The sequence below is a fragment of the Peromyscus leucopus genome, chromosome 19 (assembly GCF_004664715.2).
Source record: "Peromyscus leucopus breed LL Stock chromosome 19, UCI_PerLeu_2.1, whole genome shotgun sequence".
Lineage (NCBI taxonomy): Eukaryota > Metazoa > Chordata > Mammalia > Rodentia > Cricetidae > Peromyscus > Peromyscus leucopus.
In genome coordinates, this window is record NC_051079.1 from 7,484,198 (window position 1) to 7,500,299 (window position 16,102).

Genomic DNA, 16,102 nt, shown 5'->3' on the forward strand with positions numbered 1-16,102 from the left:
AAAATTTTCAACTCCTTCACTAGGCTGGGCATGCCACACGCATCCTCTGACACCACCGTATGCAACAGGTGAGCCACTGGCCTCTTTAAAAAATGTTATCAAGGCCGGGCGTTGGTGGCGCACGCCTTTAATCCCAGCACTCGGGAGGCAGAGCCAGGCGGATCTCTGTGAGTTCGAGGCCAACCTGGGCTACCAAGTGAGCTCCAGGAAAGGCGTAAAGCTACACAGAGAAACCCTGTCTCGAAAAATCAAAAAAAAAAAAATGTTATCAAAAGAAAATAGCAAGAATAATATCTTATCTTTTCAAATAGAGTGAAATAGAAAATTAAAATGACTGGCTAGGATATGAAACCTGATTTTAACTGCGAAAGACACATAATGCTGCAGGATTGAGAAAGGAATGTTTTGGGAAATGGGAAAACATGATGAACTCAGTGGTGGCAACTCTAACATCAACCTTCGTATGGTAGAATACTCCAAGCAGCTGGTAACTTGGGAAAGTGCCGAAGACTGCCATGTACAGTTATTTCCTTACACCCTACAGGCCACTAGCTCACATCAGAAACAACCAGCCTCAGTGACTCAGCAACGTGGTGTGTATAAGATGAAACGAATTATTTCAGTGTCCAAACTCACGCAAAGAATTATGGCATGGCATTTTGCTTCCATGAATGGCATAGCTTTGGATTATTATCCTACTAAAGGTACCACAAATATATAAAAGGTAAAAGCTTGCAATCATTTAAAGTCAGGATTCTGACAGGAACATTAACCAGAGACACTAAAGACTAATGCTCCTGGGAAGGTGGAGTGAATTTTCTTCTTTCCCCAATGTTATTTTTTTTCCCCTAGTGGGTGTTTTAAACAGCGTGTCTTGAGCTTTCGTGTGCTGGTTTGTCCTTTAACATTGTCTAAGAAGGATAGATAAAGAGAACAAGTAATAGTATGTCATGTGCAAAATACACACTATCACCTACTCTTCTCCCAAGATGGATGGCTGGAGGGAAAAGCCGAAAATATTTTGAATTCTTCATAATTACAACTTCAGGACAAATCACAAGTGTCTAAGTTATACTAAAAAGATTTAAGCGAAAAGTTAAGCCCCATTTCTTGTGTTACCAGCATTATGGAATAACTATAAAATGAGCTGTCATCTTTAAAACTATTCAAAATCTCCAAGTAATTAATCTTATGTCAATGGTTTCTGGTGACAGACTATGTGCTTATTTGTAATAAACAAATTAAAGGCTCTTAGGAAAAGGCATTAGTCATTTAAAAAATGAATCATAAAAATACAATAAAAATTGCAACCAATTACTTTAAGTTTTTTTTTGCCTGGTAGAACTATTTCTTAGAATCATGTCCGCACGCCTTTAATCCCAGCACTCAGGAAGCAGAGCCAGGCGGATCTCTGTGAGTTTGAGGCCAGCCTGGGCTACCAAGTGAGTTCCAGGAAAGGCGCAAAGCTACACAGAGAAACCCTGTCTCGAAAAAAAACAAAAAAAAAAAAAAACAAAAAAAAAAACAAAGAATCATGTCAATATATTTTGCACACTCAGGGAGTACTTTCCTACTATACAGGTTCTATACTTCATAGTCATCTACAGATTTAAAGAACCTGGAAAGTTTGTAGGACTTCACGATTCTCTTTGAGATTAAGTTGATACCCTGTGATTTGAATTAAAGCACCATCAAGTCAGCCATGATCCACTAGATAAGAGAGTGATTCAGTGTTGAGACAGACCAACTCCGTCATGCACTCATTAAAAAAGCATGTAATGAGCAGGGGCAGGAGGATGCTTTTGAGAAAATTGGAAATCAACTTCAGAAAGACCACATAGGTGGGAGCAAGTCATAATTTAAATAGAAATTAGAATAAAATGTAAGTTGTACCAAAGAGCTTTCCTAGCTAAGAGGCCATTTACATTTCAAAGTCCTCTGCCTCCAGTATTCTTAGGTGTTTGCGCACTGGGTCTGTCAGTGCTGTGGAGACACTTCAATTAAGGCTATGTGGTAGAGCTCTGTGCAAATTAATTAGTGGAGGTTAACAGATTTTCTAAATGCAGCTCTCTCAGACAGCTTTAGAGATGTACAAGATTTGCTGGGAAATAAAATTTAAATATGATTCACTGATCAATCCTTGCTTTCATATTTCAATAACATACTATGCAATGAAAATATGTTCATGACAATACTACAAGGCTACTAACCAAAATTTTGTTCATTTCCCACTGGAACTAAAGCTACGGGCTTTACATTTTGCTTTAGATGGGTTTTTTTCTGATTTCGTTCTAGCTTTGTTGGCAAGAATTCTCACATAGTAACCACAATGAATTTGATCATATTTACATGGAATGTGTCTATATTTCCAATTCACATATATTCCTCATAGACAAGCTTTCTAGTAATTTCTATAAACAACATCATAACAAAAGCACAGATTTCATGCCCCAACCTGAGACTCTATGTGTTGTTTGTTTACTAATAATTTTGCCAAATATTAAATTTGAGCATGTTTTAATCCAAGTTAGTATTTATGAGTTCCTTTCTGAAATTCAAGGAAATTGTTTTTGACCCTTAGAATCAGATGTCTGGTAAGTACCATTCTTCAGACTAAGTAAAATAGACACAGGAAAAGCAGAAAAAGCAGTTGTGTGACGTTTCTCAGCATAAACTGAACAAGGAAGAACTTGGACATTTCACAAGGCCAGGAGCTTCCAACAATGTACATAGGAACTACATGGTCTTCCTTGTAGTCCTGCAGTAAAGTCCCTATGGTCTCATTATGGAGACTGAAAAACTCACACTTGCTAGGCCACAGACAGGAGTCAGAGACCCTGTGAAGAACACGCACACTGTACATACAAGAATTTTTTTGAAGATACTACCATTGAGAAGAGGCTGTCCTTCGTGCACATCCTTCGGTAAGACTGCACTGTAAACATCTTCAGGAAATCCAGTCTTGCATAATGCAATTTCACCAGAAGCCTCCACAGACGCCTGGAACACAAGAGAAAAAATGCAGGCAATGATTGCTGCCTCCTTCAACCAAGAAACCGTCCACTTGGCATCCAGCCCCATTTTTTTCAACTATCTTGTACAAACAACCTCTGTTTCTAAAGGGTTACAATTAGAGTGTAGAGGGCAAAGGGTTAATCTTTTTGATAATTGGAGTTGAAGAAACAAATCCCACTTGTCTAGTCCTGAAAAAATCTACATAATACACATTCCAGATTTTTCTAAGGACTGACCATTTCCATTAAAATGGCCTTTGTGAATGAAGAGGACCAAGTAGGAATGGAACTAGGAGTCATCCAAATAGTTCCAGGGGCCTACATATCACCCATAGTAACGAGAGGGCTTATGGGGGGAAAAGTATACATTCAAGTGTATAGATAGTTTCACATTCTCATCTAGTTCTTCATGAAGTTTGCTTCCACATGCTTTGTTGATGGAAAAAGTTATGATAAATTTATGGCATAATAAACAGTACATGCCAAGTCAAACCAAACAATGTCAAGTATATAGTCTTTAATTCAAAGACTATGGTTATATTAAAAACTATTAAAATGATCAATTCAATTAAGATTCTTTTTTTATACTTAAGAAAGTAACCACAAGCCTTTCTGCATCTTCCTCTCTGTCAACACAGTTACTCACAGGTACTTAAAATTTAGTCACATCAAGGGTTAGTGAATTAACCATCAACATATGCATGGTTACTTCTGGCTTCACTGCTTCATTCTCAAGATGTTTAGACCTTATAGTACTCTCTATTAACTATAGGACACTCTACCCTAAACTGATGAAAGTTCAAACACAGAAGGAGGAGGAAAAATACAGAAAGTTCACCAAAGGGAGCAATTTCAGTCACCAGACTGTTAGGACCAGTCCCCAAAGACACAACAAATCAGAAAGAAATGATCACTGACCCCCATGCCTACCCCCAAAGTGACAGAACTCAGAACAAGTAGTGTCTGGATGAAGCAATACAATGCTGCTTCTTAATTAAAGGAATCCCTGAATTACATACATGAAGTTTAGAAATAATGATGTTGCAAAAAGCCACTCCTTCTAATAGCTAATCTGCTCTTTTCATATCTAAGGAAATAAAAACACAAACAAAAACAAGTTTAAAGTGTATTAAATATTGCACAGTATTTAATATCAAAATATTATTAGGAACTACAAGAGAGTGTAGTTTAACCTTGTGGAGGTAGACTTTGAGTGTCATCCTGACAAAAATGTAGAGTCAGCTAAGGGACGGCCGAGGAGCACTTTTGGATGAATCTGTGAAGACATTTACAAAGAAGACCAACTGAGTGAAAAGACCCATGCTGAGTGTAGGTGGTACCATTCCATGAATTAGGGTCCTCCAAAAGTAAAAGGGGAAAGAGAAGACAGGCCTTCCCTTCTCTCTGCTTCCTTTCAGCTGTGAAGACCAGCTTCAGCCACAGAGGACATCCACATGATACTCTGTCCAAATGTATGGGAACAGTGGCAATGGACAGACACTTAAGAAGCCAGGAGCCTACCTAATATTGCCTCCACCCAGTTGCTTCTGTCTGGTATTTTAGTCATACAGATAAAAAGTGAACCAATACAAGACCCACAAAGTTCATAACAGGTTTCAAGTCAACTATATGTGAGGAAAAAAAAAAACAACAAACATATAAAATCAGGGACACAGAGGAACCAGCTCTTTACCCAAGAGTAAGTGTACAAACGAGACTACTTTGGCAAAGTCTGCTGAGGATGACTTTGGCTAACCTCCTACACTGTACTACATTCACAGAGAAGTTCTCTCCTTGGTGCCCTAGTAAATGATGGAGAGACGTTCACTGAAGCATAGCTGTTGTCTCAGGATCTACAGAACCCCTATACGTCCACCCACAGGAAAATGGACCAATATATTTTCCAAGACTCAAGAAGAGAAAAACCCAACATTAACACTGAAGACCTGGTCTACATGTATCCAATAGGCAATTTGTCAAATGGACAACACAACAAGCAAAAAGAGTCAGGGCCTTAAAGTTATACACAAATGTGGAAAAAGAAATTTAATTATCAATTAAGCTCAGAATGAGCATTAGTTTAAGTACATCAAAAAACACATTTGTGCGGCATTCCTGATTAAAACTGAAGGCTAAGCACATAGCACCATGAGCCACTCTTAAAAATAAATAAATAAAAGATATGAATGATGATTCCATTTTTACAAAATTTAGTCACAAAGATAGCCAGTGCTCTGGACACACAAAAATAAATAGAAGAAGGATTTTAAAATGGACAAGGCAATGAGAGCAACCACCTCCAGGATGGGACAGTAGGACATGCAACAGGAAAGATTTTTTTTTTACAGGTTTCTTCAAATGTATCTGTAGTAGCTCATTTCTTTGGTAGAGCAGGTGAAGCAGCAAAATAAGATGTGAAGAATGGAAAAGACTTGTGAGTACACATTGAATTATTTCCAGTATGTCCACATGCTACCAATTTCATAATAGAAGATAAGTAATTGGGAACCAATTAAGAAGCAAGGAGAGAGGTCCCCCATACTTGTGGAGTATGAGACACAGAAAGGTGTTACCAGACTAGCCACTTGAGATCCCAGTTACATGCACCCTGATACAGGGAAGGCACTTGGTCAAAGGAAAACTTTAACTTTTAGCTCACGAAAACAAATGAAGGGAACTCCCCATCTGACACATTAAGGGGACAGATGTGCTATAAACCTGTGTCCCACTGCCATGTTATGGATTGGCTTCTTCACCCCTAGCACAAGCTTCAAACCATGGTGGAGCTGTGACAGATTCTTGTCAAAATATGTGGGTCAGGGCAGAGCTGGCAGGATGACCAGACAGAGCAAACTGTGAAAGACTTACAGGAAGGCGCAATCTCATTTCAGCTGGACACTGGGAGGGTCAGTGTGCAGCTGCATGGAGAAGCTCTCCATGATCCATGAAGTCTAAAGACTATGGACTAATGGGTAGTTTTGCTTCAATTCCAAGAATAATGTGTTTACCTAAGCAGAGCTGGCACCAATAACGCCCTGGTCGAAACTTACAGGAACAAGATCACAAGGCTACCTCAAGGCCATCAGGAATAAGGTGGATGTTGCCTTCTTATGGTTTAAGTCTCCTTTATCTCAAAGGAAGAATTTCACTCTGTAATCCTTTACCTAGTCTCTCTGAATACACCTTCCTCAGCTATGTAAGGGTGCCTGCCTGCCTAGACTGACCATGAGAATGCAAAGCATAAAAAGTGCATCCCACACGAATCCTGACTGCTCATAATACACACCTGTGAGAGCCCTGTGTTACTGTGAGGTTTTTATGCCCACTTCAAATAACTACTTAATTATTCTTCCCTAAGACAAAAATGGATCCAAGAAAAGCATGGTGCTACTAATCCATGTTAATATTTCTATTAATATATCTATTTCAAGTTGGACATGGTGGTACATAACCATAATTTCAGCACTTGGGAGGTAGAGACAGTATGATCAGGATTCAAAGATCACCCTCAACTACACAGAAAGTTTGAGGCCAGCCTGGGCTATATAAGCTCCTGTTTCAAAAATTATATGTAATATCTAACTATATATATAAAATACATAAATGTGTATTGTGTTATATATCATTCTTTTCCAATTTAAACTATCAAAATCAACATGTCAAACTAACAGGGAGCACTCAAGTAAATATAATCTCCTAGAGAAATTATATCTTTCTTTATTTCAGGTACTAGGTTAGTAAATGCCCAGCTTTAGGATGTGGAAGGTTCTCTAATGTAACCCATACTTGATGATGGAATGTTCTACATTAGTGTTTTTACCCCATAATGTAACCTCGTATTTTAGGTTGTCACAGCTTGGAGAAGAATGCTGGTTTCTAGAGGGGAGGAGACCAGGGGTGCCACCAAACACGGTGTCACACCCAAGACAGGATTCATAATGAAGTACTAACCCAAGAACAAACAAAACACCCACCAGAGTTGTATGCTTCATGGAAACCTACAAGAAAGGAGTGTCTACTTACCCTTCACATTGCTATGTGTGAAGTCCATGATCTCAAATAACTCACTGGACACCTTCCTCATCCTAACTGACCATTATACCAGGTCTGGGGTGAAACTCTGGAAATCAGATTCAGGGAACAGAATTCTCCCATAAACTTACTGTACGTGACTGAAAGGAACTGTGACCTGAGCATATTCTTGTGAACAGAACATATGTGAGTGGTGCTTAGGTGAGCAGGCTTTTTTTCTATATAGGTCAAGCAGCAAGCATTTTTAGGTTCTGCAGGATCTGTTTCCAGTCTTTAACTTAGCTGCTGAAACTCAAAGGCAGCTAGACACTTGGCAAGTGAATAAACAACACTACATTAATTCCTATGAAGCCTATCTGTGGACACAAAACCTTGATTTTCAGCATAAGCACACTGAAAAATATGGGAATCACTCTTGACCAAGCAAACACACAGAACTATCAGCTGCAGACCCTTGGGATACTGCTAAGTTTTAGACAGCATTGGTATCTCACTTGATTCTCCTTAAGCCTCTCTGGGGCTGGAAGAATATCAGCATTTTACAGGCAGCAAATGAGTTCTCACAGGAAGTGAAATACCCAAGACCACACTTCCACACTCAGGAAGAGGATGAGTTCTAGCTCTGCTGCTCTTCCAATTACAAAAAAAACAATTAGACCCTTTGGAAAAGCATGTTCTGAGTGTGCATTTGCCTCTGGAAACAGAATGAGGCTCAGGCTTAGGAGCACAAAGCTTCAAGTAGGAAGTTTAGAAGTGCTGAGCCCCAGGGGATACGAAGGCTCCTGGGGTCTTCAGGTCTCCCCCAAAAAAGGCTCATAGTAGCAAAGCAAAGGGGCCTGGCAGGGAAGCTGTGGCAGGAGTTCACTGTCTGAGTTAAAATGAGACAGCAAGAAACAGCACATGCCTAGGGAATGACAATGAGCTCCCTGTCAGGCAGCCCAAGAAACAAGGCAGGAAGTCAAAAGTTGAAGCTGGAGAGTTACACAGGGTCAAGTCATAGATGGCTGGGAGCCTGGGGTTCACCTACTGGCTGGGCCTATGAAGAGGGTGTTGGGGACCAGGAGTACACCAGCAAACTGTATTTGATAGAGTATTTTCCAAATTGCTTCATGGGAAATGGGGGTAGGTGAGGAGTGGCGGCTGGGAAGATGATAAATCTACCTATGGAAGTCAAAGAGGACTCCATAATGCAAGTGACATTTAGGCCTTGACTTTAAAGATGATCAAAAATTTGCCAAGAGTAAGTGGAAAAGAACAGCCCAAGCAAAAGGTACAGGCAACAAAGATTTGTGCTGAGCGTGTAGCCTATCACACCGATACAAGTAGGCCTTCTTTTCCTAATATCTGAGGTTGATGCTGGACTACCAGGAGCAGTTTGTTTTTACATTTAACACTCCAAAATTAGATCTCAAGGAATTAATCACTCCAGCTGGCTTCACACCCCCATGTTTATACATCAAGGAACAATCAGGAGGCTCTCCAAAGTCTTGATGAAGCTGCAATAATAGATGCTAGAGACAGTCCATGCCAGATATCCAGGTATGGTTCTGCCTTGCTGACTCAGGGTTGTGAGCCAAGCTCTTGAAAAGGGGTATGCACGTTTCAACCTCGAATGTTTGAAGCATGGAATTTCAATGCACCAGACTGCCTGACTTTGTGTCCCCACCAACTGCTACAGCCTGTGAGCCCCCCAAAACATCATAATTCTCCATGTGAAGAGTGAGAGAACTAAAGACAGCAGCCACTCACAGGGCAGATAGGAGGATTAGCTATTAGTCAGAGTGGTATTAACAGGACTAGGCCACCAGGCTTCTGACTCACGGTTCATCTATTACACAGCCCAGCAGTCCCCAAGCTGGTTCAGCTTGGCACACCATCTGGCACCTTTGTTTAAGTACAGATTCTTGTAACCTAAGACTCACTACCACAGAATCTCAAAGAATGTGAGTAGGTATTTAACAAGCGGCTGTTTCCAGAATCACCTCTCAACTCACATCTTTTGGTTCTGGTCTTCAAGATGAATAACTTATCAACAAGAAAAGGGAATAAAGAGACAATTATTTTTATGTTCTTACTTACATTCCTTTTAAAATTGTGTGTGCATGCTCATGCACATGCGTGCACTATGTGAATGTTTTCTGAAAGCTATAGAAAGAGGCTGAGTGTCTTCTAGTACTCTCCTTATTTCTTTGAAACACGGTCTCTCGATGAACCTGGATTTAGGCTGGCAGCCAGAGCTTCCCATTCATCTTCCTGTCTCTGGTCCCAACAGTTATAGGGTTATAGACATGAATGCAGCCATACTAGATTTTTCACATAGGTGCTAGGAATTTGAACTCAAGTCCTCATGTTTTTAAAACAAAAGTTTTTATTCACTCAACTCTCGTTCCAGTACTCTTTCCTCAGTAATCTATTCACAACACTGTTCTATTACTATGAAGAGACATCATGACCACTGTAACTCGTACAAAGGAAAACATTTAACTGGGGGCTTGCTTAGTTAGTCCATTATCATCACAGTGGGGAGCATGGCAGCAGACTTGGTGTTGGAGAGGTAGTTAAGAGCTAAATCCGGATCCACAGAGAAAGAGAGAGAGCCTAGGCCTGGCATGGGCATTTGAAACTTCAAAGGTCAACCCCAGAGACACAATTTCACCAACAAGGCCACACCTCCTAATCCTTATCACCCTTTCCAATCGTTCCATTCCCTGGTGACCAAAGATTCAAGTGTATGAGCTTATAGGAGCTATTTTCATTCATATTACCACAACTCCTATTTCTATTGCTTAAAACATGATTGTGAAAAGCATTCTTTGTTTTGTTTTGAGACAGTTTCTCACTATGTAGCCACAACTGGCCTCAAACTCACTATGTAGAGCAGGCTGGCCTTGAACTCAAAGGCATCTGCCTGCCACTGCCTCGCAAGTTCTGCCTGACCCAAAAAATATTCTTCAAGAACAGAATGGAATTACAAATTCCCCCCTAGGGTACAAACAGCCTTGATCGACTGCAGCAGCAAATTAAGAGTCAATTATCATTCCTGGGGCAGTGTCCATACATACTATCGCTGCCCTTCCAAGAACAGACTGTTTTATAGACTACTATTGTTTCTCCTGATTCTCTTCAGGTATACTCTAAGGGAGGAAAAATACCAGCATCTCTGTTATTTGGTTTGAAAATGACACTTACTTGATTCTGTTGTTTTGCTATTAATAGAGGCATCAACTGTAATAACTCTCTTCTGCACCACTGCTCAAAAATGACAAGCAGTTGGCCAGTACTCTCACACTACCAGAGCAAAATTCACACTGGTCAGAGGATCTGAACTCACTTAGTGCCGCTCTGCGCTCTCACACAATCAGCTCACCTATCTTGAGTTTCAATTTCCTCTTACAAGTCTTAGCTCTACTCTTCCTGGGCTGAAGATCGACCTCCTTGTCTATAATGGCAGGAGTGTAATAGGAGTTGAGGAGTTCAGCTTGCCTATTACCATTAGTCTCTAGTCTGATTCGGAACTCGCAGCACCGTGGCTTTGTGACCTTGTTAAATTTCTCCACTGTCTCCATACCATGAGCTTTAAAGCTCAAGTCTACTTCTTTAAGTTTCTGTTCTGATCAGTTTTTACTCTCCGCTGGGTCACTGGATCTGCTTTCCAATTTTCTTCACGTCACTCTTGAGTCTAAGCTTTTCAATATGCCGTGCAGACACAGTGAACTGACTCTCCAGTCACCTCATCTCTCTGTCTTATTCTCAATCATTTATCATGATTGCCTAAAAGCTTCACGTCTGAACACAAGCCCCTATCTTGAAGAACCACTACATTTTCTTTCTAAGAAGACAAGTAGTTTGTGTTATCATAAGCCCTTAATCAACTGGATACTTCTCTCCAAGTTTTCCTTTTTAACCCATCAGATTGCTGTGATTATAATCCATTTGGAAGACTGTGGGCATTACCACATGCAGATGGGTTGATACTTCCTTAAAACACATGTGTTCCCCTACTCTTTCCAGAATGGACAGCAGTCATGTGCATAGTGTTGACTGAAGGGCTGCCGCAAACCTACAAAGGCTCAAGTTCAGCCCCCATCCTCCCATTTCCCGATGTTGTTCAGCTATATAGGGTCATCTATGATTCAGCTTCCTTCTCTGCAAGAGTAATAATAATAATAAAACTTTCTGCCTTTTTAAGAATGTAGTAAAAAGCAACAAATAGCTTAAAGATAATTGTACATTCACTACAAAGTCAAGGTTAACTAATGTTATGTTGTAACTATTTTTTTGTGTTGTGAATGTTTGGTCTCTTTGTTCTATGAAATATGTTCCATATAATATAAAATATGTTCTATAAAATATGTCTATAACTTGAGAAATATTTTAATTTTTTCTTTTGTTGAAAATAGATTTTTTTCAGTCGGGCGGTGGTGGCGCACGCCTTTAATCCCAGCACTCAGGAGGCAGAGGCAGGCGGATCTCTGTGAGTTCGAGGCCAGCCTGGGCTACCAAGTGAGCTCCAGGAAAGGCGCAAAGCTACACAGAGAAACCCTGTCTCGAAAAACCAAAAAAAAAAAAAAAAAAAAACGAAAAGAAAATAGATTTTTTTCTCATACAATATATCCCGATTATAGTTTCCCCTCCCTCTACTCATCCCAGTTCCTCCTCCCCTCCCCTCAGTGTTCACCCCCATTCTGTGTCATTGCAAAAGAAACGGCTTCTGAAAGGTAACAACCAAACATGATAACATAAAATATAATACAGAAAGCAAAAACTAGCCTATCAAAGTTGGACACAGCCACCTAACAGGAGGGAAAAAGTCCCAAGAGCAGGCATGGGTGTCAAAGACCCACTAGTTCTCACAGTTGTGAGAATACTGAACTAACAGCTACAATGCGTATAGAGGCTCTGATGGAGGCCTATGGAGGTCCTGTGCTTGCTGCTTTAGTCTCAGAGAGCTCATATGCTCCTTGCTTAGTTGATTCAGAGGGCCCTGTTCTATTGGTGTACAATCTTTCTGCCTCCTCTTCCTCAGGATTCCCTGAGCTCTGAGGGGAAAGATTTGATGGAGACCTCCCATTTAAACGCTTTCTCTCTCTCTCTCTCTCTCTCTCTCTCTCTCTCTCTCTCTCTCTCTCTCTCTCTCTCTCTCTCCATAATGTCTGGCTGTGGGTCTCTGCATCTGTTCCCTTCTGCTACTGAGAAGCCTCTCTGATGATGACTGGTGTCTTACTTAGGGTTTCTATTGCTGTGAGGAGACAACTCTTATAAAGCAACTCTTCTAAAGGAAAACATTTAATGGAGACTGGCTTACAGTTTCAGAGGTTTAGTCCATTATCTTCATGGTGTTGGAGAAGGACTAAGATTTCTAAAACAACCGTGTACCACACTGGGCATAGTTTTAGCTTATAAGATCTTAAAGACCAACCCACAATGACATACTTCCTCTAACAAGGCCACACCTCCTAACAGTGCCACGCCCTATGGGCCAAGCATTCAAACACATGAGTCTATGGGGGTCATATCTATTCAAACCACCACAACTAGAATAGGCACTATCTATGAGTGTGGCAGAATAACATTAGGGATAATTTTATTTATTTATTTATTTTAGACCGGTAGTGTTTGACTTTACCCTGTGTCTCTGGGCTATCTAGTCTCTTGTTCTTGATTACCTAAGCAGTGTCAGGTATGGGTTCCTTCTTTTGGAGTGGGCCTTAACTCAAAGTGGACATTGGTTGGCCGCTCACACAAGTTCTGTGCCACCATTGTCCCAGAACATCTTGCAGGCAGGGCAGATCATAGGCCTAAGGTTTTGTGGCTGGGTTAGTGCCTGTTTCTCTTTTGGTAGCCTGCAGAGTGCCTTCCCACACTGAAAAGACTAGAATGCAGGGCGAAGGATACATGTAGGCAGCACCTCGACTTCTCCAGACTCAGTTAATTGTGTGGTTATAGTCTTCAGCAATGCTGTTTCCCCCTACCCCACCCGCTGTCCGTTTTCAGAGAACAACCCTTAACCCTCGTCTTAGCAACAGCCTTGGAGATTTGTTTGAGGATTTCCAAGGGACCCTCTTGGACAACAATTCAGATGAACGTGGTCCAGTCCTGCCACTGGAAGCCTTGCCTGGCAATAGATGGCCAACTGACACTTTGAGACATTCTTTAAAAATACAGGGTCTGGGGCAGGTTCAGTAGTTACAGCACAGGCTTGACGTACACAATGCTGAGGGTTACACCTCCAGCAACAAAATAAAAAAATAGATAGAAAGATGGTAAGGAAATTAAGGGAACTAAAACCAAATTCACAAAAAGAACAAAGGAAACAGAGTGCCGTTCCTTTTTCAGTATGTGGTTTGTGGGTTAAAAGTTGGGGAACAGAGAGTGGGGACGTGACTATGATAACATTTTCATTATGCAGCTTCCAAATTATGTAAGCACATAGGAGCAATTAATGAAGACCGCATTAAGGTGGTTCGATAGACGCATAATAGAATAATGGAACTGTTAAAAGGCAAATTCTGGATGACTGGATTTTTGTTGTTTGTTAATCCAATTTATAAGAATATCAATGCATTTGCCAAATTCCTTATATTTCATGGGATTTCATCCCTGGTGTTGGGAGCTACGTTAAGAAGATTATTCGAAAGCAAGAATGCCTGCCACTCTTTATGCTCTCGGTGTCAGCCACATCACTGATGCCACTTTGAATTTCATATCTGTAGAACCATGTGCAGCTGAACTCTGAACAATGTCAATGCTTTGTTTTGCGATGTACTATTCTTGAGGAAACATCCAGCATTTTACATAGGCTCCCTGTGTGTGTGTGTGTGTGTGTGTGTGTGTGTGTGTGTGTGTGTGTGTTCAAGTATGTGCTGATGCACTTGTGTGTATGAGGGTATGCATGCACATGTAGGTCAGAGGTCAACTTCAAGTGCTGCTCCTCAGCACACTGACTGTAGTCGGATTTTTTGGGGGGCGATAGCTCACAAATAATGACACAGAGACTTCTTACTAAAATGAAAGTTCAGCCTACAGCTTAGACTTGTTCCTAACTAGCTCTTATAACTTAAACCAACCCACTTTTATTAATCTATGTTCTATCACATGGTGTTACTTCTCATCCATCTTGCACCTCCCGTTTCCACTCCGTGTCTGTAGTGGGTAGCCATTCCAGCTTGGATCTAGAAGTTCCAACCCCCATTGAGACTCTGGCAACTGTCACGCCTATGAGGCGGGACAAGGGGAGGTGCTGGAAACCCGAGAGCTGGATGGGCGAGCGCTCTCTCTGGGCGCGCTCTCTGCGCCTGGACCCTGGACGGTGGAGATTGACTGTGCAGAGCTCCAGAGAACACCGCTGGATTGCGATACACCTTCCCCAGACCCCCGCAACCTATCCATTCTTTCATTTGTAAGTCATCCACTAAATAAATCTTCCTTTTAACTACGTGGAGTGGCCTTTATAATTTTCCCCAATAATTGTCTCCTGGCATGTCCTGCTCATCTTGCTTCCTCTCTCTCTCTCTCTCTGCCCAGAAGTCCCACCTATACTTCCTGCCAAGCTATTGGCCAGTCAGCTCTTTATTAAACAAATCAGAAGACACCTTAGCAAAGACACATCTTCACAATGTAAACAACTATTCCACAACAACTGTCCACCTTGGTCTCTTCTGAGGACCCAGGCTTGCCTATTACGTGAGGCTGGCTGGCCAGCAAGCTCAGGGATCCTCCTGTCTCTACCGTCCAGCACTGAGAACACAAGTGTACACCGCCACGCTGAGGCTTTTATGTGGGTTCCAGGGAGCAAACCTGAATCATCAAGTGTGTACACCAAGTACCCCAGGGTCTGAGTGATCCCCCTGGTAGTTTCCACTTGACGATTATTTGTTCTTTCATTTCCTTCATGATGTTCTGGAGCAGCCCAGGTGCAAGGAACATCTGTCCATGGCCTTCTTTGCTCGTGGCTTCCTACATGGCTACAGTTGTATTATTAAGATGTGTCTTTGGAAACCTTTAGTATTGTTGCTTTGCTTCTTCTGATGTCTTTCTTATAATCACAAAAGGACAATGTAGAATCAAACAGTAACTTTGGCATTGGCACAGGAAGCTGCAAGCCCTACAGAAAATGAACTATCAACCAATAGTCAGCATTACCCTATAATAGCTTAATCCAGGGAAGTCTGAGTCCACTGTACCAAAATGTGCTTTTACAATGTCACCATGCCAGGAGCTGAGCTTTTCATGGCTTGGGACAAGATACAAACATTATTCCTCAGGTATTGTTCGTGTGGATCTGTGCAATCCCAGAAAAAGGCTCTACAGGCCTCCAGGCTGGAGGTTAACATTAAGTATACTGCATGGTTAATAGAATGGGTAACAACATCACCTATAGATTTAGCTGGCTTCTGTAAAAGTTCAACACAGTCATCAGATGATGGCACAGGCTGCTGTTGAATTAAGCTGCCATTAAAAGTTTCAGAAGTGCCTAAGGCAATTCCAGAAGAGATGGTCAATCCCAGCTTAGATTGATTCTGCCCTATCAACTCATTACACTCACCAGAGACAGCAACACGCTTACATATAATATTTAAAATGTCAAACAGCGTAGTACTTGGCATTAGACTGAATTTATAATCAACTTGGGAATTCATTCAACTAAATACACTGAATATCAATGAAGGCCGATATCTAGTCAGTGCTTACTATGGGGCAGGAAGTGGGCTAATATGTCTTACAAGCCTGAGACCTTAACTAAGACCACAAAACAATGCAATGGGATAGGTATTAGTAGTAGGTTATTTTTCAGGCACAAAAACTGAGAGGAAGCTTAATTAATTAGTCAGTTTAACTTTTCACAATTTCCCAACCCCCTAAAGCATCCTCTATGTATGGTGACATAAACTGAAAACAACTTTAACTGGCCGGGGCATAGAAATAGCTCAGCAGTTAAGAACATTTACTGCTCTGCCAGAAGACCTAGGCTTGATTCCCAGAACACCAATGGCAGCTCACAACTATCTGTAACTGCAGGTCCAGGGGATTCTATGCCCTCTTCTGACATCCAGGAG

At 41.2% G+C, this 16,102-nt stretch overlaps 1 protein-coding gene across 1 annotated transcript in view; it reads right to left on the reverse strand.

Moving 5' to 3' along the window:
• The window catches only part of Cdh2 (cadherin 2), a 220,573-nt gene that overhangs the window by 181,869 nt on the left and 22,602 nt on the right, over positions 1-16,102 (reverse strand). The window contains exon 2 of the mRNA XM_028892025.2: positions 2,889-3,000. Within this exon, the coding sequence (XP_028747858.1) occupies positions 2,889-3,000 (112 nt within the window). The remainder of the gene's footprint in view (positions 1-2,888; positions 3,001-16,102) is intronic.